At 38.4% G+C, this 22,523-nt stretch overlaps 1 protein-coding gene across 3 annotated transcripts in view; it reads left to right on the plus strand.

Annotated features, from left to right (window-relative positions):
- AGPS (alkylglycerone phosphate synthase) overlaps positions 1–22,523 on the plus strand; it is a 59,806-nt gene that overhangs the window by 18,919 nt on the left and 18,364 nt on the right. For all 3 annotated transcript variants that reach the window (XM_086464981.1, XM_086464980.1, XM_086464982.1), the window contains 10 exons: positions 1,368–1,488; positions 1,568–1,642; positions 3,267–3,338; positions 6,564–6,643; positions 8,383–8,463; positions 11,752–11,877; positions 13,923–14,031; positions 14,496–14,623; positions 17,191–17,242; positions 19,591–19,667. In XM_086464981.1, the coding sequence (XP_086321107.1) occupies positions 1,368–1,488; positions 1,568–1,642; positions 3,267–3,338; positions 6,564–6,643; positions 8,383–8,463; positions 11,752–11,877; positions 13,923–14,031; positions 14,496–14,623; positions 17,191–17,242; positions 19,591–19,667 (921 nt within the window). The remainder of the gene's footprint in view (positions 1–1,367; positions 1,489–1,567; positions 1,643–3,266; positions 3,339–6,563; positions 6,644–8,382; positions 8,464–11,751; positions 11,878–13,922; positions 14,032–14,495; positions 14,624–17,190; positions 17,243–19,590; positions 19,668–22,523) is intronic.

Consider the following 22,523-nt stretch of genomic DNA (forward strand, 5'->3'; position numbering starts at 1 on the left):
AGAACTCCTAAAAAGTGTGTATTTAAAATAAAAGATGTGGTAGTGAAAAATTTTCGGTTCTCCTGTTCTCAAGCTTGAGGGACTTTATTAACTAGAAATAAGATTCTTGACCAAGGTTTTCTGGCAAAATAGGAGTTGAAGTTGAGAAGTTAGTTTTTAGTCCTAAGACAAGCTTTATACCTAACTAAAGAACTCCTTAATTAGAGGCCATTTGCAATAGAAGACATTCCTTTAGGGAGATTACCCATAGAAGAGTATAATTGAATTTATTTGCTCCATTTTTAAGGAGGAAAGAAAAGCATGTTGTTTTTTTGTAACTTTCAAAGCACTTAAAAACATTATACTTAATGTCTATGAAGATTTTTTTTAACTGGATCCTGTAAAGAATAGTCATTCTCTAAGGGGATTTAGATAGTTGACACATGAACTGTATTTTTTGTGCTTGTTGTCTAAAGTGGACTTCAGAAAAAGAGAATTAAGTGGCTAGGTCTGCTCCTTGAGCAGCCAGAAGAATACTATACAAGACATCTGTTGTAAGAACCTGGAAGAATGGGTTGTTAGAAAACCTTTAGCATGGGTTCTCCCTCTGGACTTACAGAACCTTGATTCAAGGCCTGTTGATAAGGCAAAATGTCCAACGTAGCTTCTTTGAAAGAAAAACTTCTTTCTGAGGTGTTGATCAGGGCTTCTAGCTAGAGTCTTTCTGGACACACCTGCATGTTCATGACTGAACGTGGATTTTTATAAAGTCTTTCAGATGTGCAAGGTCTACTTAGAACATGCCAGTTGTGTTGTATCAATCAAACTTAGTTTTGCCTTGCTTTGGACTAATGATTAGGCTTTGGTCTGAGATGGATTTAACTTCCAGTACATGACAGGAGGAGGGGAAGTGGGTTGGTAGAAACAGAACTCTACTTAGAAGAATTTGCAGAGTGGGTAGTGGCTTTAGTATGTATTGGAGGCATAATTTATAGTAACAAAGGAATTTTGACCTTCAGTCTCTACCCCTTTGTCAACAGGAGGGTCTCTAGTTCTGTTCAGGCAGCTGTTTTTCATGGATCTTGAAGCCTTTAAAAAAGGTATTTTGTTCAGTATGTACTCATCAGCTAGTGCATTTCTCCAAATTTATCAAGAGGAAAAAAAGGTAAGAATGTGCTACTGAAATAAAACTTCTGTGTGCATCTAGTCAGCTGAGTACCAGGTAGGGTAAGTGGGATCAGTGATTGAAGATGAGGAAGAGAACTTCTGTATTTCTGATCTTGAATAGGTGTGTTTGGGTATCAGTGTTAACCTGTCTTTATATCTGTTGTACAGAAATGCTGTAAGAGTGAATCTGCCTTTAACGAACTTACTTTCTTGTATTGTAGGCATCCTTAAATGTTAATGATGTACCTCTGTCCACTGTAAATGAAGAATTTCTTCAGGATCTTAGAGCCACTAAAATATCGTATTCACAGGATGCAGAAGATAGGGTATTCAGAGCTCATGGTAAGAGAACTTCATTTATGTAACTGCTGCTTTCAGTGCTTCTTTGTTTGAACTTGTTAACTTATTGTTTGTGTTTCAGGTCACTGCCTACATGAGATATTTGTACTCAGGGAAGGAATGTTTAAGCGAATTCCTGATATAGTTATATGGCCTGGTAAGCTTTAATTGTCTTATTCTCCCTTCTGATCTGAGAGGCCATTGTTTACTACACTCCGGTGCTTTCTTGTCATGGGGAAGCTGTCTCTTGGTTGACCGACTTCATTCATCAGAGACTGAAGGAATTTTCTCATGAATGGTAATCATGATTGTGTAACATCTGGATTGCAGGTTGTGCCTGTGAAATCCCATCATTTTGTAGGGAAGTCAAACTTATTAAATATAGCTGAAGTTTCTGTTGACAGCTGAATTCATGACTTAAGTACCCACAGTGTAATTTGAACTTATATGTTTGCCAAGAATAGTTGTCTAAATGTCAGTCTAAATCTTGGGGTTTAAGGAGTACATGTTGGTAGAAGGGTATTGAAATGTTTGTATTAAAGAACTTTGTTTTACGACATGCTGTACGACAATAAGAAAATATAACACCTGTAACTCCTATCAGAACACTTTACAAAGGATCATTGACTTGAAAGAGCAATGCAATCTGAGTACAGGCAATAGGCTCACTTTATTTTGAGTAATAACTACCACTGTTGTAGATAATATGTAGCAGAAAACATGCTTGCTTTTATCTAGTAGAAGGATAAAGATATTTAAACTGTTATAACTTTATTTGCACACTTGTGTGAATTTTCTACTTGAGTCATGTTTCTCTGGTCACTAGGAACTGCTTTCCCTCCACTAGGAACAACTCTTTCTGATACTTTGATAGCTGCACTGCATTAGAAATGCCAAAGTTTCTGATGAGAACTTAGTTCTTAGCTCGATATTGCTCCCTTTAGGGATGGGGCGGGAACGACATATGGGAGGCATAAAAAGAGGCACTGTAAGGTGCATCTCATTACTTGAGGACGGGTACTGACATGACAGCACTGGTGACAATGAACAGCACTTGCCACCGCTTTTTGTGCGGCAGTAAAAGCAACTGAAATAAAATGATTGATTACCTGTGTTTAAAGCTGCTCTGTGTGGCAAGAGCAAAGTAGCCAGAGTTCATAAGCCCATTTATTCAGTCCTGCTCATTCTCGTGCTGTTTGCACGAACTCATGTATGCACTGTATTTGATCTCTTTTTTTGATCCTTTTCCTTGTCTGTGGACAAGCATTTCTGCTTCCTTTTTTGACCAGATACAGAATGCTTTCTGAAAAAGTAATTTCACCATCAACTCTACTTTTGAAACTGAGTATCAGCCAGGAAGAAAAAGATGTATTGTTCAGCTCTCAGAAGAGACTTATTTCTCACGGCAAATAAATTGGTCAGCCTGTTTTCAATAAAAGCTTTAAACTTGATTTGTTCTCCAAAATACCTAGATTAATTGTTAACTGTTTGGTAGGCCATCTTGCCCTGAGAATTTGCAGGAGGTCTCAGTCCATGAGTAGAGCACAAGACTAAGGCTGTAGTTAGTTCTTCAAATGTAGAATTGTTTCAGGTCTAAACTTTACTCTGAAGCTTTGATACTTCTGAGCCCAGCTCTCATTTAGTGCCTAACTCTTCAAAGTGTCATCCTTGCTCATGTCAGAAGAGCAGCTGCTGCTTATTCACATTGCAATATTTAGTACTAAGCACAAATAACAGTCCTGAGAACAAATCCTGTTTTTTAACTGTTTGGACTTTTTTAGTTTGCCATGAAGACGTAGTTAAAATTGTGGAATTAGCCTGCAAACACAATCTCTGCATAATACCATTCGGTGGTAAGTGTTGTGAAATCTCAAATATGCTTAACATTATCAGTGAAAACGTATGCTACTTGAATTAAATTTAAATATGTGATCCTAGTAATATATTGTACCAATAATTCAGTAGTAAGACTTTTTTTTAATAGTAATTTAAGTGTGGTCTTAATTTTTTTATGGTCTTGCAGTATTAAAAGCTGCTATATTCAATTTAGTGGAAGTCATTAAAAGTATGTCAACACCTTGAATATTGAATGTGCAAGAGGAGTGATTATATATGAAGCTGAAATCTACCTCTGCCTTGGAAGTCTTCTAGGACATAAGTCAAGAGATTGAGATATCTGTTAGAGGTATCATGTTTTTGGACATGTTACTTGTGCTCTGTTCTCACAAACATGTATAGATTAGCTGCTTTGTACTGCTGAAGCTCATAGGTCCAGGAAGGATCGTTGTCAAACACCATACTGCAAAATAATTAATTGTAATTCTAATTTCCTTTTAGACATTGTTCAGTTTGAAAGTTAGACTCCTGTGGCAAGGAGGTTCCAGGAAATATTCCAGGTTCCAGGAAATATTCCAGGTTCCAGGAAATATTCCAGGTTCCAGGAAATATTCCAGGTTCCAGGAAATATTCCAGGTTCCAGGAAATATTCCAGGTTCCAGGAAATATTCCAGGTTCCAGGAAATATTCCAGGTTCCAGGAAATATTCCAGGTTCCAGGAAATATTCCAGGTTCAAAGTACAAATAAATGCCTGTATAATCTGTGTCCTTCTCAGCCTAAAGAATTTCTAAAGGACTTCAGGTATTTAATTGTGGATGATTTTTCCTCTAAGCCCATTGAAGTAGAGTGGTGAGCTACCCTGTTTTGACTTAGAGCTCAGGGAACATGGGATTTTGGTTTTCATGAGCTCATTCTGTGAGAAACTTTTTGCCAATATCTCTTAATTCTGTGGGATAAATCTGTGTGTTTTACTTGATGCTTGGTTGCGCTGTAGGAATATAGCCACTGTAGAATCAGAGTGGTTTGGGTTGGAAGGCACCTTAAAGATCATCTAGTTCCAACCCCCCTGCTATGGGCAGGGACACCTTCCACTACACCAGGTTGCTCAAAGCCCCATCCAGCCTGGCCTTGAACACTGCCAGGGAGGGGGCAGCCACAGCTTCTTTGGGTGACCTGTTCCAGTGTCTCACCACCCTCACAGTAAAGAACTTCCTAAACTCTAATCTAAATCTCTCCTCTTTCAGTTTGAAACTGTTACCCCTCATCCTATCATCACACTCCCTGATCAAGAGTCCCTCCCCAACATTCCTCTAGGCCCCCTTTAAGTATTGGAAGGCCGCTAGAAGATCTCCACGTAGCCTTCTCTGCTCCAGGCTGAACAACCCCAACTCTCTCAGCCTGTTCTCATAGGGAAGGTGCTTCAGCCCCCTGATCCGTCTTCATGGCCCTCCCCTGCATCCATTCAAGCAGGTCCATGTCTGTCTTATCCTGGTGGCCCCAGAGCTGAACACAGTACTGCAGATGAGGTCTCACCAGAGCAGGGTAGAGAGGGGGAGAATCCCCTCCCTCGACCTGCTGGCCACACTTTTGATGTAGCCCAGGATGTGGTTGGCTTTCTGGGCTGTGAGTGCCCATTGCTGGGTCATATTCAGTTTTTCATCCACCAGCACCCCCAGGTCCTTCTCCCCAGGGCTGCTCTCAATCCACTCACCACCCAGCCTGTATTTGTGCTTGGGATTGCCCTGACCCAGGTGCAGGAACTTGCACTTGATCTTGTTGAACTTCATGATGGTTGCATGGACCCACCTCTCCAGCCTGTCAAGGTCCCTCTGGATGGCATCCCTCCCCTCCAGTGTATTGACTGCACCACACAGCTTGGTGTCATCAGCAAACTTGCTGATGGGTGCACTCAATCCCACTGTCCAGGTTGCTGACAAAGATATTAAACAGCACAGGTCCCAGTACAGACCCCTGAGGAACGCCAGTTGTCACTGGTCTCCACTGAGATATTGAGCCATTGACCACAACTCTTGAGTGTGACCATCCAGCCAATTCTTATCTGAGTGGTCCAGCTGTTAAATCCATGTCTCTCCAATTTAGAGACAAGGATGTTGTGTGGAACAGTGTCAAATCTTTTACAGAAGTCCAGGTAGATGATGTCAGTTGCTCTTCCCTTATCCACCAACACTTCCTGTAGGAAGGACAATTTACTACTTAAGATGAGCATGTCACTTAAGACAATACCAAACTAATGGAGCTGGTTTCTCCTTCAAATGCTGTCATACTTGCTAGCTACATCTGGAGAGCTGTAAGACCGCTACAAGTCACATTCGGTACTAGTAAATTGGTATAGCTGAAAGCAGCAATGCTGACTATCTCTTGTTCACTGACCAGGATACAAAAAAATCTTCATTTTTTTTCCAAGTCTGTTTATACTGAACTACAGTAAACTTCTGGTTATTACTTCTGGAGTTATTACTCTAGGAGTTGGTATTTAAGGAAAATGCCACCTTTCCTATCATTGGAAACAAAGGTGATGGATTTTACTGCTCTGCTCTTGGAGAGTTTTATTAGTTGGTACTGCCTCTGTAGCTGCCATTGGTTGTTCTGGTAGCTTGCTGTGGATCTTTTTAGCATCCTGGTCTCTCTTTTCCTATAGCTTTTTTAGTTTTTGAGAAGCCAAAGGCTTCTCAGAGGCTGTTCTGTGACTGATATATAAAGATGTATCAGAAATATCCAGAGAAGTTTGACATTTGATTTTATCCATTTTTTTAGTAGTTATACCCTTTCGGTTTCTTTCTTGCTTTCGGATAAGTATTGCATTCCTGTATTAGGCAGACTTTTTAAGCCAACTTTCTAGGTTGAAGTGTAGTTGCTTCCATAGTGATCTCAAAAGAATATTAGAAGCCGTAGCTATCTCTTTCTTGGATGGCTTTGTTATTTGTTATCCTTCCTTGTTTTAAAACTCTATTCTGGATTTAACAGAAGCAGCTGAGATGGTCACAGGATTTCATGTTTTGTCTAGTGCTGTTAAAGCATTGTCAGCTCCAATGCAGGCTTGATTTTGTGAAACCCAGTTTGGGAGAAGGGACAGACTTAAAAGGCTGATCGCTAGCCTCAAACAGTTAACTTCAGTGATCTTTCATTAAGTTCACTGTTAGAAAGGAGGGAGAGAGGGATGGTATGTGAAGAAAAGCTACGTGAGAATTTTATGATTGCAATGCCACTCCCATATTTGCAGGAGGGACGAGTGTGTCTAGTGCCCTTGAATGTCCTGAAGAAGAAAAAAGAACAATTGTCTCGCTGGATACATCACAAATGGTATGTCTCTTAATTTTTTCACTTTTATTTTTTTAAATTATCCTGTGGTACTTTAAAGGAGGAAAAAAAAAAACCACCTTGATTTTTGTATAGCTAGCATCTTGAGAATGTGAAGTTCATAGCTTTATGATAGTCTAGAATTGGAGTCCTGTAAAATTTAGTGCTAGTTTTCATCTTTCCATTTTGAAGGAGCTTTATACTTTTAAAATGATAATTTTATGACTACATGGTAATGAGATGCTTCAGAAACAGCTCTGTATCTTTGATGTAAGGCTCTGCTGCCTCTGAGTGCCTGCTGAGCTCAGTGGGTCTGGCTACAAAGTGATCTTTTCTGCAAAGGTGGTAGTTGTGTATTGGGGGAAGCTCTTTAGGTGTCTATACAGAGTGAAATCCAGAGCATGATACTGTCTCAGGCTTTCATTTGGACTCATTGATTCATAGCCCACAGCTTTGACTTCCTTCTGTTTTGGGGGTGGGAAAGGAGTGTGGTTAACTCTTATCATGCTTTTGTGTCAGCTAGATATGTAAGTGTACACCAAGTCAGAAAATGGACAACGGTGATATGTCTGACTGACAGCCAATTCTTGTAACTGTTAATGAGGAGAGAAAATAAGGAAATCAAGGTGAAAAGAAGCATTGTCAGAGTTAAAACCTGGGTGTCTCAGAGCAGTTATGATTGGCTAGGCTTTACTATTTTGATAGATGTTTTAATGGGTATCTTCATGTTATATGTAGGGTTTGTATTGCATAAAAGCTGATTTGCATAAGCACCGTGGATCAGTTAAGTAGTTTATGTTGAAACTGAAGGTGTCTGAAAGCAGCAAAAATAGCTAGCTTTGAATAATTAGTTAGCCCAGATGTTGTGAGAGGAGACAATTGCTTTAAAGCCTAGTTTAAGTTGGGCTACAAGATGTCCACACTTCAGTCATTTGAAAAAATCAAGGCAAAGGGAGGTTAGAGCTGCTGTTCTATGATTTTGTGTATTAGTATTGTATAGAAGTACAAGAACAAAAGTGGAAGCTGAAGCTTCTGTGGTGTCCTTACTTATAAACAAAGCTAAAACCCAGGTTTGTTAAGTTTCTTCATGTGGATTGTCCTCATTGACAATTGTGCTTAGTGCACCATGTAACTGGTAGTGTTTACTACTTTTCCTGTTTAGTAGAATATAGTGATGGGACAGTGAGTGTCTTATCAGATAAAATTATATAATCCTTCCAAGTATCTTAAATTTCTGAAGTACGTACATACTCTAACATCCTGTAGTATGGCTTGATTCCAGCTTACTGTGTTAAAATCCAGGAGCTGAACTGCAGTAGCTGAATGCGGTCTATTTAATGCATGGAGGATCCTTAAGAATACTTTCCTTGGTGTATACTTAATGTCCAGATAGTCAGATTCAGGCACCTTGAATCATGTTTATTGTGAAAATAATTGAATTGCTTGGCTTCTGTAAGCATTTTGACTTAATTCTTTATGGCTTTTCTGCATTGTTTCTGTAAACATTCCTAATATAAATTGACTAGTAAGTATGTTACTCTTTCATAGTGGTGACTTCATAAGCTGTAACCTGTTGTGTAACTGTTGGAGGGAGTGAGGGGGCTCAGCTTCCACTGCTCTAATAACTGGAGTTGTATTAATAGTAAACTGTAGGACCAAGCATGTTGATCCTATAGTGTTAGGGAAGGAAATAAACAAAAATCTTTAACACTGATTCTTTGTTTTGAATGTCTTTTCAACAGAATCGGATTCTCTGGATAGATGAGAAAAACTTAACAGCTTGCGTGGAAGCTGGCATTGTTGGACAAGATCTGGAAAAACAGGTGTTTTTAACTTGTCAAGCATCTAGTGTTTCTCCATTTTCTTAACTGTTGCTCACATCTTGTCTAAATCGTAGAATTCTAGCTTAATGCTTGTGTTTGCGTGCAGACTAGTCTGGTAAGCATTATATGCATTGCTATGAACCATATCACATTGCATGCTGCCTTTGAACATATTTTTTCTTTTTAGCTGTAGCCACAAAATGTGATTACAGTAATAAGTTGACAATTCATAGGATGTAATGCTATGCTTTCTGTTTCAGACCTTAGATACACCTTTGTGGAGGCAAGGCGTGCCACTTGCTACCACTTACCAGGAGAAGATCAAATTGTCATTTTGTAATGCATGTTTTAGTCATTTTGGCCAGAGGTAGTTTCCTCAGAAAGGTTAAAGCATGTAACAGGTTTGCTGCTGTTGCTGCTTCTTAAAGCCAACTACAGGAGAATAGCAGAAAGGATGGAGACTTGCCCAAAACAAGAGTCCAGTGGAAGATTAGATCACCTTCATTTCTAAGTGATCTCTAGTGGTTTAATTGCAGTTTATCAGATGAGCCACAGCACCCTTTTCAGGGTCTGTCTTAGTGCTCCTGGTGTAGTGGAAGGTGTCCCTGCCCATGGCAGGGGGGTTGGAACTACTCTTTAAAGTCCCTTCCAACCCAAACCATTCTGATTCTGTGAATCAAGCAAGTTGTGAATGTTTGTTACTATTCTTCAGGATATGCTGTTCTGCTTATTTAAAAAAAAAAAAAAAATTCTAGGACATGACTGACTTCATAGCTAAATGTTTTTACACTTAGTGCCTAAATGCACTTCACAAATATACAGAGATTTGAAGGGATTTTTGAACTTTTTTTTCCAGACCACTTTTTAAAAGAAAACTTGTCATTTGTCATGCTTGACTAACAGAGCTGTTTATGATGAGAAAGATAGCCTTTCCTGCCTCTTATTTTCCCTTTTATCATTTGATGTTATATTTTAACCTTTCCAGATCTATTTCTTTCAAGTTTGGAATTCAAATGCAAAGAGAATATTCTGTGTTTAAATGATATTTTTCAGGGTAGTAGTTTGATATTTCACTACCATCTATCCTTTAAATGCCACTACTTTTTCCTTCCAGTTAGAGTAAGGGACAAAATTCCCTTGCTGCTTGTACCTCTTAGGATTTGAAATACTACTGTTGCAGTTACTCTTTTTGAATATTTTTGATCCAAAACCTTTTTTCAGTCAGGTTTTTGACTGTGAAAAGAATACTGGTTGTCAGTTTCTTCAGTATTGACTATAAACTAGTATTTGTACAAAGTTTTAATACATGGAGTGACTCTGAGCACATGAGGACTTCTGTGCAATTCCTTCAATGTGCAAAGAATACAAAATCAGATCGTCTACTTAAAATGTGTATATATGTTTTTGAAAACTTATTACATATACTGGAATTCCAGCGTTACTAGCAAATGGGATGTGATTAAATCTAGGACTCCAAGCTGAGCTTGTTTTGTGTAGTATGATCTGAGCATAACTGTGATTTAATATTATGGTTAATGCCAATGCAGACTTCTGCTGAAGTACAGGTAGGATGCAGATATACATTTGGACTGTGCAAAGAGGGAAGCTGTTTTAAAGGGGGGGGGTTTGTTTGTTTTGCAGCTTACTAGTATTGAGTAAGCTCTGGATTAGAGGCTAATCAAACTTCTGTTGCCTTAAGAGACTTTACCAGCACTACCTAGGAATTGTGTTGCAGTGAAAAGGTCTGGTGCCTCGTACTGTGTTCCTAGTGTTTTGAGTGCAGAACGAACTTAGTAGGCTATCTTACTTACAGATACCATGAACCTTGTAGCACTAACTAAAATAGAGTCAAATTCTAAATAAATAACAGATTTGAAAAACCTGATATTTGACAAAAGTTAGGCTCCAAGTGTTATAATGGGGCATTCAAAATCAATGTACATTTCACACATTTGTCTGTCTTAGCTAGTGATTCTAGTGTGATTAAGACACTATTTTCTGTGGGATGAGAACTCCAGATATTAGCGGGCTCTATAGAGAAGTCTCAAGTTACTTGTTTTTGTCAGAACAGAATATGGAATAATAGCTGATAGATGAGGACTAAAGGTGACAAAAGGATAACGAAGGTAGAACAATATTTGATATTGTTTTTTGTAATATGCATTATCAATGAGGTCATGACTCTATAGGAAAAGCTAGTACATGCTTGTATTTTCTGGATGAGGCTGAAGTGCTTTGTACGTGCACAGTCAGTTACAAATTTTCAGAAGTGTGGTCTTCTGCTGTGCTTGTGTTTATACAACTTGTAGGAATTAGTAAGTTGTGACTGAAGCAAATTTGTTGTCATCTTGGGGAATGAGGAAGGTGCAGGCTCCAACCCTTCCGTAGTATATGACCAGCAAGTGTATAAAGCCCCAAGCTCCTCTGGTATGAGAGGTCCATGAGCTGGATGAATCGCCATAGACACTGTATAGGTGTGACTTTCAATCATTTAAGTTCAAACCACTTTGTACAACAGAACATAGTTAAAGATCCACATTATATGATATACTTAAATACCAATGTCCCCTGGAATGTTATCAGTTGGTCAGTGCAAATTGATCATCTCAAATGCACTAACATAGTTATCACTTAATGTGAAAGTGGTGGGTCTTTAATTCTTCCTATCTGACAGCTTTGGTGTTGTGATTCTGAGGGCATCCATTCAACCTCAGGTGCTGTGCAGATGGCAAAACCAAGTTAATACAGAAAAATGAGAAACAAGTGACTACTTAATGTACAGGAATGTGTGATCTGCATCACAAATAGTTGACAGCATTGCATACAGGAAGCCCAACCAGATGGCTGTATATTAAAACACATCACTCCTTGAGAGAACTAAGTACAGGCAATTTGCTCACATTTTCTGCAGACCTGCTGCATATCACATTAGGATGGAAAGAACAAGAGATTAAGTGCCTTACTTATTGGAAGTATTTGTGCAAAGTTGGCACTTAGTTACAATTTTTTTCCATATGTATTTGAATTCACACCTTCTCATGAACAAGAGGTCTCGGTTTTAAAACTGGGGGGGAGGAGCATTATAGGTTGATATATAGTATAGCATATGCACAGTAGAAGCAGAATCAATTTGCATTTCATTTACGTATCAAAGACAACTTGTGCCTTAATAAATGGATGTGTGGTCAGGATACTTACTTTTTTCAAAAAAACCCCACTGTAGAACATTTAGATTTGGAGTACAAAGCGAATGCAGGCTTTGTAGAATGTACTTTTTCCTTCCTTTAGCTTGCTGAAAGTGGCTTCTGTACAGGCCATGAACCAGACTCCATGGAGTTCAGTTCACTGGGAGGATGGGTAGCAACACGAGCATCAGGCATGAAAAAAAACATCTATGGAAACATTGAAGATCTGGTAAATAGTTCTAATACTTTTCCTAATTAATTATTCTGTTTGGAAGATTAACTCTTATAATGATTCAATGAGAGGGGAAAGGGATAGTAAGTTGTGGTTCTCTTACCAAATGATACAGTTTTGGCATCAAATCTTGACTGAAGTGCTTGTTTGGTTGCTTTTGGTGTTAGTACTAATAATCCTTATCGCTGATCTAAAAGTCAATTTCATTTTGGTACTCACTGGCTAGCTTAAGGAATTGTTAACACTGTCCTGACTCTGGTACCTTCTTCTACCATTTTGTGCTCTCTGTTAATCCAGTGTAATAATCTTGTCAAACTCCTAGGGTGATTCCAAAAGGCCCGTGTTCTCTCCTACCTGTTGTGCATTCCTGAAGTTGTCTAGTTGGATCATCTAACTGGCAGCAAGCTAGCTCTTTCCACCTTCCTGTTTCCCCCTAGGCTAGTAGTTTATTCAGATCAGTGGGCTGATCTAGTTGACCATGTGTGTATACACAATGGTGAAATTGAGCGTCACCATGTGGTCTGTAGGAACACTAAGGAAGGAAGCAATGGCCTCGGAATGGCAGCATTCTACTCTTGAATCAGTTTTAAGCATTAAAATGGTTCATCTTTGTATTAACCCAGGTAACTTGTTTTTTGAAGTATACTGTTTGATTTTTAAAATCTACCTTTTTTGTTATAACAAATACATTGAAGTTAAATCATCACTGTTCAGACTTTGTCTGCCTTTTTGCTTCAAACTTCAGCTTCTTCTTGTAGTTGGTACAATAGCCCTTCCACAGAACCACAGAATGTTAGGGGTTGGAAGGGACTTCAAGATCCCTGCAGCACACTCTAGGTAATGGTAATCCCCATCACCTTATAGCTCAGATGCGTCTGTTCTGTGTACAGACGTGACACTTCACTGTCAGTGACTGAGCTTGGCAGAAATTGCACAGTTTTTATTCAGAAGGCCTGGCTGAACTAAAACTACTAGCACTTATAAGGTGTCATCTGTCCCCTACTGCCTGAAGTGCTACTGAATGGTATAGTTTTGCTTGTACTGGGAGATGTGAAGCAGAAGGCTTTTCTATCATAGAAACATAACTTCGGGCTAAAGCAGCTTCTGAAATTTTCATTAGGAGGAAATAGGATTGAAAATTGATTCGGAACAGTTCATGAGTTTAAGTGGCACAGCAAGAAAGTTTCAGGGAAGTGTTTACCTTCTAAGGAAACTTTATATCTAGAAATGGTGTGTTATATAAGCTGTCTAAAGTCCATTTATTGCAGAATCAACAGTTCGTAAAATGCACTTAATGAAATTCTTGAATGACTCTGAGCAGGATGAAAATCACTTAGCTACCTGTGCTTGAAAGTTTTGAAGCCATTATTGAAATTCAGTGATTGTTTTGCTTCATTTAAAGGCTTCACTAAAAAACTCAAAACCTGCCCTGGTATAAATATTGAATTTAAAAAAAAAAAGCTGGATGTGCATGAATGGAGTTGGAAGTGGTAACTTTGAAAAATATTTTTAAAAGAAAACAGCCCACTCCCTTACATATGTATCAGTCCTATGGCAGTTTTAATATTGGTAATCTATTTCACAAAGCTTAGTTTTCTTTCCTCCTGATAGAAATATTTCTGTAGCAACCAATGACTGAATTATATTAGCTGTATCAAGCAGCAGTTTCAAAGCAAAATTTGAACCCTCACTTTTTTCCTCTGAGGCACTATGTATATACTGAATTAAAATCCTAGTAGTCATAAAGTACTGTCTACACTGAGAAACAAAACTGGTATTGCCTGCACATAGCCAACAGCTGATTTGATTTGGCACAGAACTGGAAACAATCTGTTGTGTGGGCAAACCATGCTGTATTAGAAATAATTGTTGATAACAGTCTTCAGGTTATCCCAAAATTTCTTGGGGCTGCCTACAGAATCTCTGAAGTCTGCAAAGCTGAACTGTATCAAGCTTAATGTACATTTTGTAGAAAATAAATGTCATTAAAAAAATCTGTGCTTAATGCTAGTATTTATAGTCATTGCATATTGTTTAAACAGGTGATTCATATAAAAATGGTAACTCCTAGAGGAATAGTAGAAAAAAACTGTCAAGTACCTCGTATGTCAACAGGACCTGATATCCATCACTTCATTATGGGATCTGAAGGTATAAACACAGTAATTTCATGTAACTGCATCTTAATTCAGCTTCTGTAATGGCTTGATGATTTGACCATCTTTAATGCTATGGCTTCCAGTATGTCTATGGGTGGCATTATGCAGGCATGAATTTCTTGCATTAAGATAGTACACTGAGACCTTAATTAGGACTCTGAAGTTATGCAGCTCTGAAAAGTACTTAAAACAAATCTGTGGAGTTAGCCTACAAGTGTGGTAATGAGCATCGGGATTTAGAGGGTATCTTGTAAGAGTTCACCACGTGAATAATCAGGAATAAATCACCTACTACTGCAATACTGAATTTTTGGGATTTCTGATTTATGTGAATTTACAACATCCTGGTAAACAGTTGTTAGGTTGGGTAGGGTAACTTGCAAGAAGTACACCTTACTCAGGTTTGTTTTTTGTTTGTTTTTTTGTGTGTTTTTTTTTTTTGTTTTTTTCCTGAAGGAACCCTTGGAGTGGTTACTGAAGTTACGATAAAGATTCGCCCTGTCCCTGAATACCAGAAATATGGCTCTGTGGTCTTCCCCAACTTTGAACGAGGGGTGGCCTGCTTAAGGGAAGTAGCAAAGCAGGTAAAGGGAAGCAGGATGTTGACTTCACTCAAGAACACAGATTCTAGCTCTAGGGGTGTGTTGATGCTCTAGTATTTCTTGGAATTGATAATCAAGGATTTGAGATCATATGAACCATGTAAGTGTATATTGTCCATGAGGCTTTTAGAAATTATGCAATTGAGGATTGAGCACGTTCTGAATTTGCTTCATATTCTGAGCCAAATTGTGGATGTGCCTTCTGGTGGCTTTTTTTCAGTGGGAGTTACTTGCAAAGCCAAATTATCTGTGCTGAGATATGCATCTCCTTCAATGGAGAGCTTTATCCTCAGACTAATTCAGGACTATGTAAAAGGATTTAAAAGACTTAAGTTGCAGCATACAAGTAAAAGGCAGTTGAATTTATGACTCTGAAGTGACAAAGGAACAAAAATCATGCAGTGAAAGGGTATGGCCTGTTTAGAAAACGCTTCATGAAGTACAGTGGCATGTTCAGGTGAGCTGGATATTTGAGGTGGAATTGTGCTTACACTGTAGTATTTAAATAGAGCCTTCTGAACAGTGTGATCAGGTGGTTTCAGGTAGCAAAATGCAGACATGGGTATCCAAACTCTGTAACCCTTTTCCTCATGGCTATGCTTCCAAGCAAATCTTACACTGACTAGCCTCTTTCTTCACTTAGACTAACTTTTCTTTGCTCTGTGCAAGATGTAGCAAATAATTTTTATGAATGGTGGAATATACCCTGAATTGGGGAAGTAATTTCAGAAACATTTTAATTAATGCCAAACTAAACACAGCTTTACATTTTTCCAGTGATGGGTCTAAATTAATGACTTAATGTTCCAAGCCAGATGTTCAAACTGGTATGAGAATGACATGTATATGCTAGTCAGCAGCACTTGCCAGTTCTTCTGTCATGCTTCTACTGCTAGTGCTTGTTCTTCCTGTTAAAGGTACCTAAGCAGACTGTTTGGGAATGCTTAATCATATGGCTGATGAGCATTTTAAGTTAATTAAGGAACTAGTGTCTTTTCCCTACCTATGGGCTTAGAAGAGGAAAAAAAGGTGCTATTAGCCACTTAGTGTTGCTCTGTTTCTGAGCTTCAGTTGCTGCTGCTGCTGTTTCACTACTTACTTGAGCCTGAACTACTTGTTCCTCTGTTCTGTTGCCTCTTGCATCAATCTTGGTAGTAATGACAATGATTGCTATCCAAAAAGCTGTTTCTTGTCTGTATTGGTCTACTTTAATGTAAGAATAACCAGTCTGCAGGTTGTGAGTGGGTTGGTCTCATTTAAAACCACTCATCCAGCCTTCTTTTGACAGCTTGCCTGGTAAGCTATCTTAGTTCTTCATGGTCACACGATAGGAGGAAAGAACAAGTATATTTTAATGACATGATGGAGGGTGGACATGTCAAGTCAGGTGATAGAGGAGTACTTCCGTATCCATGTGATTAGATGAAGAATAGCCTAAAATTCAGGCTTTGTCATATTCCTCTGGCCATCATAGTATGACTGGACATGGCCATCACAGATTACACTGTGTAGGAGCATGTATGACCAGAAGCTTGCTAATTGAAAGCAGCTGTTCTTACTGTTTTTCCGATTTCTGTATAGTGCAGAGTCTAGGTATGGATTTAATTGCAATCTGATGGCAGAGCGTTAGTGTACTGGGTCTGGCTGGGATAGAGTTAATTTTTTTCATAGCCCTGTGTGGTGCTATGTTTTGTACTTGTGAGCAAACAAATGCACACCAATGCTTTAGCTACTGCTGAACAGTGTCTACGCAGTGTCAAGGCTTTCTCTGTTTCTCACTCTCCTCCCACTAGCAAGTAGGCTGGGAGCAGACAAGAGGCTGGGAGGGAACACACCTGGGACAGCTAACCTAAATTGACCAAAGGGATATTGCATACCATATAACATCATGGTCAGAAGTAAAACTGGAGGAAGGAGTTGCCATTGCTTGAGGACTGGCAGGATATTGGTCAGCTGGTGGTAACTGATTGCTTTTTGCATCACTCTGGTGGTGTGGGGTGTTTTTCATTTTGCTTATCAAGCTGTCTTCATCTCAACCAATTAGTTTTCCTGCTTTTGTGCTTGGGATTTTCTCCCCTGTCCTCCCTTGGGAGGGAGGGAGTGAGCACCTGTGTCATGCTTAGCTGCCTGCTAGGGTTAACCCACAACAATTAGACTTTTTCAATGGATTTGTAATGTTTGTGTATCTTTGATTACGTAGCAACATAAGCTCAATGTTCTAATGAAGTATGGTATCTTTAGTGCATATGGCAATTTTGAAAAACTCTCGATATTTGAAGGTCAAAGATGTTTTTTTTTGGACTATTCCTGTGTTGACTTGAAGTTAAACTGAAAATTCTCAATGTGTTATATCTAGACATACTTAATAGGTGTTGCTGTTCGAGTAAAAAGAAGCTTATAGTCACGCCTTTTCAGTGATGATGGCCATAGATCTTTGGTATCAAAGTGTGCTTTCTTGTATGCTATTTTAAGTGAAAATTTGATTGTAATGAATTTCAGCAAAACATTCTGTTCTTCCTCCCTCTTATTCCCCTAACTTTGCCCCCAAGAGATGTGCTCCTGCATCAATTCGCCTTGTGGACAATGCACAGTTTCAGTTTGGTAAGTATATAGATCTTGGACAATATCTGTTTCCAAGGCCTTTGATTTTTAGTAGTTTAAGTCTAAGGTGGTAATTCTTTTGCTCGAAACTAGACAAAACAATGAACTCAAAGCTCAAACTCCAGATAGTGCTGTAATGTGTACTTTCAGAAACAGAAACCTGTCTTAGTCTCTGGAAAACAGTATCAACTACAACAGTCAGTAAAGAGCCATGCTCTGCATGTAAATACATGAGGGTTTTTTTTGCTACCTTTCTATTCTTGACACATAGTCTACTGCAGAGTTTGAAATTCTATAGGCACTTCCTCTATGTTGCTGTAAAGGAGCAGAGGTGATAGTTTTGCGATACAGTACTTGAAACATTTTCTTGCTAGGAGTACTAATGAGAAGTCAGGTATGAAAAAGAAAATCAGAACGTAGGCACTTTACTTGGAAGGTAAGTTAGTTGATTCCTTTAAATTTCATAAAAACATCACAAATGGTATACAGATTCCTTCGAAGTAGCAGGATTTTGAAGATATTCTGATGTGGCAATGGTTGTTTGTGTGAGAGAAAGGCAATGACATAATTGTCCAGAGTGAGCTGTCTGTTTTTAAAGGAAGCTCAGATGTAGTAGATGCTGTAACTGTATGCAAATAGAATTAAGCTGTAGGAAGTACAGAAAGTCAGTGAAGCTGCTAGAAGATTACTGAACACAAAGATTTCATGAAATTTCAACGAGTTCAAATTCCTAAATAGGACAATGTCACATGTGCAGAGCAATCGTTTTTGAGCAATTCTTAAGGAAAGCTGTCATCTTAAACTGTAGGAAATTTGGCAAAAGGTGTGTTCTGGTTCAAGACACTCTTGAGGAAAACCTGAAGTTCCGCTACCCAAAAGCTAGCAGTTTGCAGAACTTGAAGGTCTTGCTGAGACTATGGTTTTTTGATTGTACCCAGAAGATGAAACTGTGAAGTGTGACTGACCTTGAAAACCTCTATTTTAATACCATTTGATAAGTCAGGATTTCTGAAACTTCTTTTGGGCAGAAGCCTCAGTGATGAATCTTGACTTCAAATAGCGTTAATATCATGGTGTTGAGAAGGTTGAACTTTGTTTTTCAAACCAAGGAAATCGGGATTTGTAAGACCTGAGAGCCCAGCAAGCCTTGCGGCTTGCTTTGGTTGCTCTTTTGTGTTTGAGACTATTTCTTTCAAACATGTACAACAGAAGGCAGATGCATTTTTCTTTCTTTTTAGTTGGGAAGAAGTTTGACCAATTATGAGCTTTAAATCCAACACTGAATAAATCATTCTTCTACTTTTTAGTTTTGATCTGAGGTTGCAGCTTATACAGTCACCTGCAAAACATAGTTTCAAGTATGTAAATATAGATTGTTTTTTTTCTTGTATTCATTATTAAGCAGGCTTAAATACAACAGATTTTACAGATTGTGCTTTACTCGCATCCTTTTGTTATCCAGTGCTTTTTTGTGTGCTTATTTAAGTGTTCTTGGAGGTGTGCTCCTTAGGGTTTGTTCGTATCTGCAGGGAGAGAGTCCCTCTTTACTGAAGAGGGAAGGAGAAGAAGCAATTACTGAAGCTCATGCTTTATTCAGGTGAAAATACTTTGTGAAGTATTTTAGAAGGAAGTATCATGTAAATGGTGCATAACTTTTTTATGAATTGGGCTCACAGCGTGTAGGCCAGATGCAAGACTGTTAAAGTGAAGCAATAATGGGAGTTCAGAAGTTGCTTGTGCCTGAAAACAATGGAACAAACAGTAAAAGACTTTCATCTCAGTTAAACCCAGTCCTGAGGCAGAGATGTTAATTTAACAGACTCCAAGACACCATTTATATATCCTGGTAATTTTAGTTCCCTGTATATGATTAAGGAAGCAATTACTAGGTTTATGTAGAAAATTTTGCATAAGTGACATAACTGTTAAGGAAAAAATTGCTTAACTCCTAACTTGCACCATTTTTGGCTATTGGTTGCAGTGGTTTTGGCATAACTTTAAAAAAGGTCACTGATTTTGCTTAGTTCTGTAGTGTAAAAACTAATGAAGTGCTCTTTTAAATTTTCCATGTGCTGTATACTTGTGAAGATCTAAACTAGGGCAGCCTTAAACTGTCAAATGAAATATTTGTGCACAGTTGTATGTATGCCTTTTAAAAATTAATAATAAACTTTCCTAAATCATCTTCTAAATGTGTTAGAGAGAAGTCTCTTTAATTGCTGTAAGCGAAGTGTTCCAAGTGATTCTTGCAACTTTTGGCTACCAAGCTATTTTTTATTTGCCCATTGAAGTAGGAATTCCAAGAGCACAGTTTGCTTTAACACAACTTTTTCCACTTTTTGCCAAAGGTCATGCTCTTAAACCACAAGTTGCTTCCATTTTTACATCATTTTTGGACGGACTGAAAAAATTCTACATCACAAAGGTAACTTTTGGGGTTTAATGCTGTTTGGAACATTGCATGTTATTAATGAGATTCAAGATTTTTTGGTATACTGTCTCTAATGCAGTTGAATTTGAGTGTAACAGATCCTACATTGTAGTATGGTTAACTTGAGTTTCTCAAGGTGGCTTAATCCAAAATGAGATTATCTTGTTTGAGGGGTTATTCCATGAGAGTTGTTCTTACTGGTTGTATTTGTAGATGAGATTAGTGTTCCTTGTCTAACAGTGAGTCAGCAACAGAGCAAGACTGGAACCTGTTTATCTAGCTTGCAGACCACTGATCATCAGTTAATACTGATGGAGTGAGGCTAATACTTTACTGTCTTTTTTTCCTTCTCTCAGATTTTGTCAAGGCATGAGCTACCCTGTTACAGTGAACGGGAATTTTGGGAGACCCTCAAGATACTAGTCTTGAATTGCCTATATAAATTTTTTTCTCTTTCTGAAACTCCTCTCAATGAATATGCTTTTTAATCCAAAATTACCTGGTGCTAAAATAATTTCGGCTATGCTTTTGTGTAAAATTTGTCTTGTTACTGATTTTTCATCCAAATTGGCTAACTAGCAAATACGGATATTCAAATGTAGAAAACGGCATCATCCTGGATTTAGATAACTTAGATAGGAGGAGGTAAACATTCCATTCTGACCTAATAACATTGAGACACAGTGGTTAGGGCTGACTCTGCTGCTTTTTCTTGTGCTACTGAAGTAGAAAATACTGTGTGTCTTGGGACTTCTTTCAGTAGGGAATACCTATTAGGTTTAGAGATAGCGCAGAAATTTTGCCTTCCCTCCCTGATCTGCTATAGTGCAGGAATATCTAAAGTAGTAAAAGTTTTGGCAACAGGATTGTTTCAAACTGACAGCGATCTTGTTGGCAATATACTGCTTCTGTAGTCAGCAACAGGCATCATTTACTGGGGTGTTGTATGCCAACTCCAACTCTTCCAGCTGTGCAGGGGGAAAAGAAAAGGAACATGTGGAGAAATGAGAGATGCTATGCAATACTGATGCAGAGATTCCAGGTTGGTGACTAACCTGGAGCTCTTATGTCAGGGCTCAGTCCCCTAGTGTATGTGAGCAACTGCTACTTCAGAGAAACTCCCAGCTGGGACGGGAGGTAGGAGTACAGAAAAGAGCAAGTTTAATGACCCTGAGACTGATATTGCAGGTGCTACTGGGGCCAAGATACTCAAATCCATCTTACGCTTACTTCCTCTGTGGATTGCTCCCTTAAAAAAAAAAATAAAAATACAGAATGCATCAGACTAAGACTTCTTTCTTTTATTAAACGGAATAGTTTAACTGATACCACTTAAGAGAATAGCTTGGGACTGTTCACTGACAGATGAATGCTCTAGGTGTTGTTTTTCTAGTTCACACTGTAGCTAGTTCCTCCAGTGCCTCTTAGAACTGTGAGGTGTTACCTGAGCATTAGAGCCGAAAGATGGCAGAATAGACAAAAGGATTCATACTAGATGAAATACCAGTGTTCCTAGAACAAGAAGGGACTGTAAACAGCATCTTAATGCACCTTTTCCTATCCTTGGAGTTTATCACTGTAGTAGCAATAGTTCATTCTATTTATTGTAATCCTACAAAACCAGCATAGCTAACGGTAAGACATATCCTTTGCCTGGGAAGGTATGTTTCACAGTGGTTTTCATAGTGGTGTTTTGTTGGGGTGGTAGGATGAAATACCCTTTTCAGGTGCTACTTTGGATGTCTCTGGGGCTCACGATACAGGTTTGAGCCCATTGACTGGATGACTAAGCTTCCCCAAGATGCTTTGCCTCTTTGCTGGTTTTTTGGACCTGTTTTTTTTTTTGGACCTTTTTTCTCCTGGTACCATCAGTTAACTTCCAGTACAGTTCATATATTCAGTTAAGGGAATCATAAAAGGAATAGGAACTAACTGGGATTTTTTTTCAGCATAGCTGTTGCACATAAAGGATGAATTTGAATCTCTTGACTATTTAATGTAACTTCATATAACCTTGTTTGATGCTTAAGTAACAAGATAACAGGCAGAGTAGAGACTAGAAGAGGTGAATGCCAGTGTAAAGGGAAAGGCTTTAAAAAAATAATTGCTGGTCAATATACATACTAAGAATATGTTGTTCTAAATCATAAATTTACCCTTTTAAACTGCAAAAAGTTATTAAACTTTATTGCAACTTTCTATTCCTCTCCATTCCATCTGGAACCTGCTTAGTAGTGGTAGTTCACTGGAGCTAATTAATAATAAAAAACAGTATGTAGGAAATAAGTAAGCCTCTTACTTTTTGAACCAGTTGCAAAGATATAACCTTTGACTGTAACTCCTGAAACAAAGCCATACAGACAGCCTCACTGCATTACTATCAAACCTTCGATAGTTCTCTCCTCATTTCCACTGGGATATGCTCCCTGCCACAAGTTTAGAAGTTACTTTCGTTTCATAGTACTTTCTCCAGCATAGAGATTTGTGGCACACTGCTGATACAACTGTTTTGAGAGCATTAACATTTATGATCATCATAGTCATCTTCCTGCTTTAATACAGGAATAGTTGATAGAATATAAATGTCTCCCTATTGCTCAAAGCATTTAAGACCTGTTCTTTCTTCAGCATAGGTACACAGCTATTATGTATGTCCTGCTTTTTAACAGGCAAAAAAAAAAATGACAGGTAACCTCTGTTATGTCAGTGGGCTTGTGTTTGTCCTGTCAAGGGAAAACTTGATTGTTTGGGGAGTAAATTCTTGAAAGATGTGGGTTTTTTTTTCCTAACCTTTCCTCTTAGTTGCAACAACAGTTACTAACCAGAGCACATGCTGTGTATTTGAAAAGT

This window comes from Leptosomus discolor, chromosome 5, assembly GCF_034619465.1.
Source record: "Leptosomus discolor isolate bLepDis1 chromosome 5, bLepDis1.hap2, whole genome shotgun sequence".
Taxonomy (NCBI): Eukaryota; Metazoa; Chordata; class Aves; order Leptosomiformes; family Leptosomidae; genus Leptosomus; species Leptosomus discolor.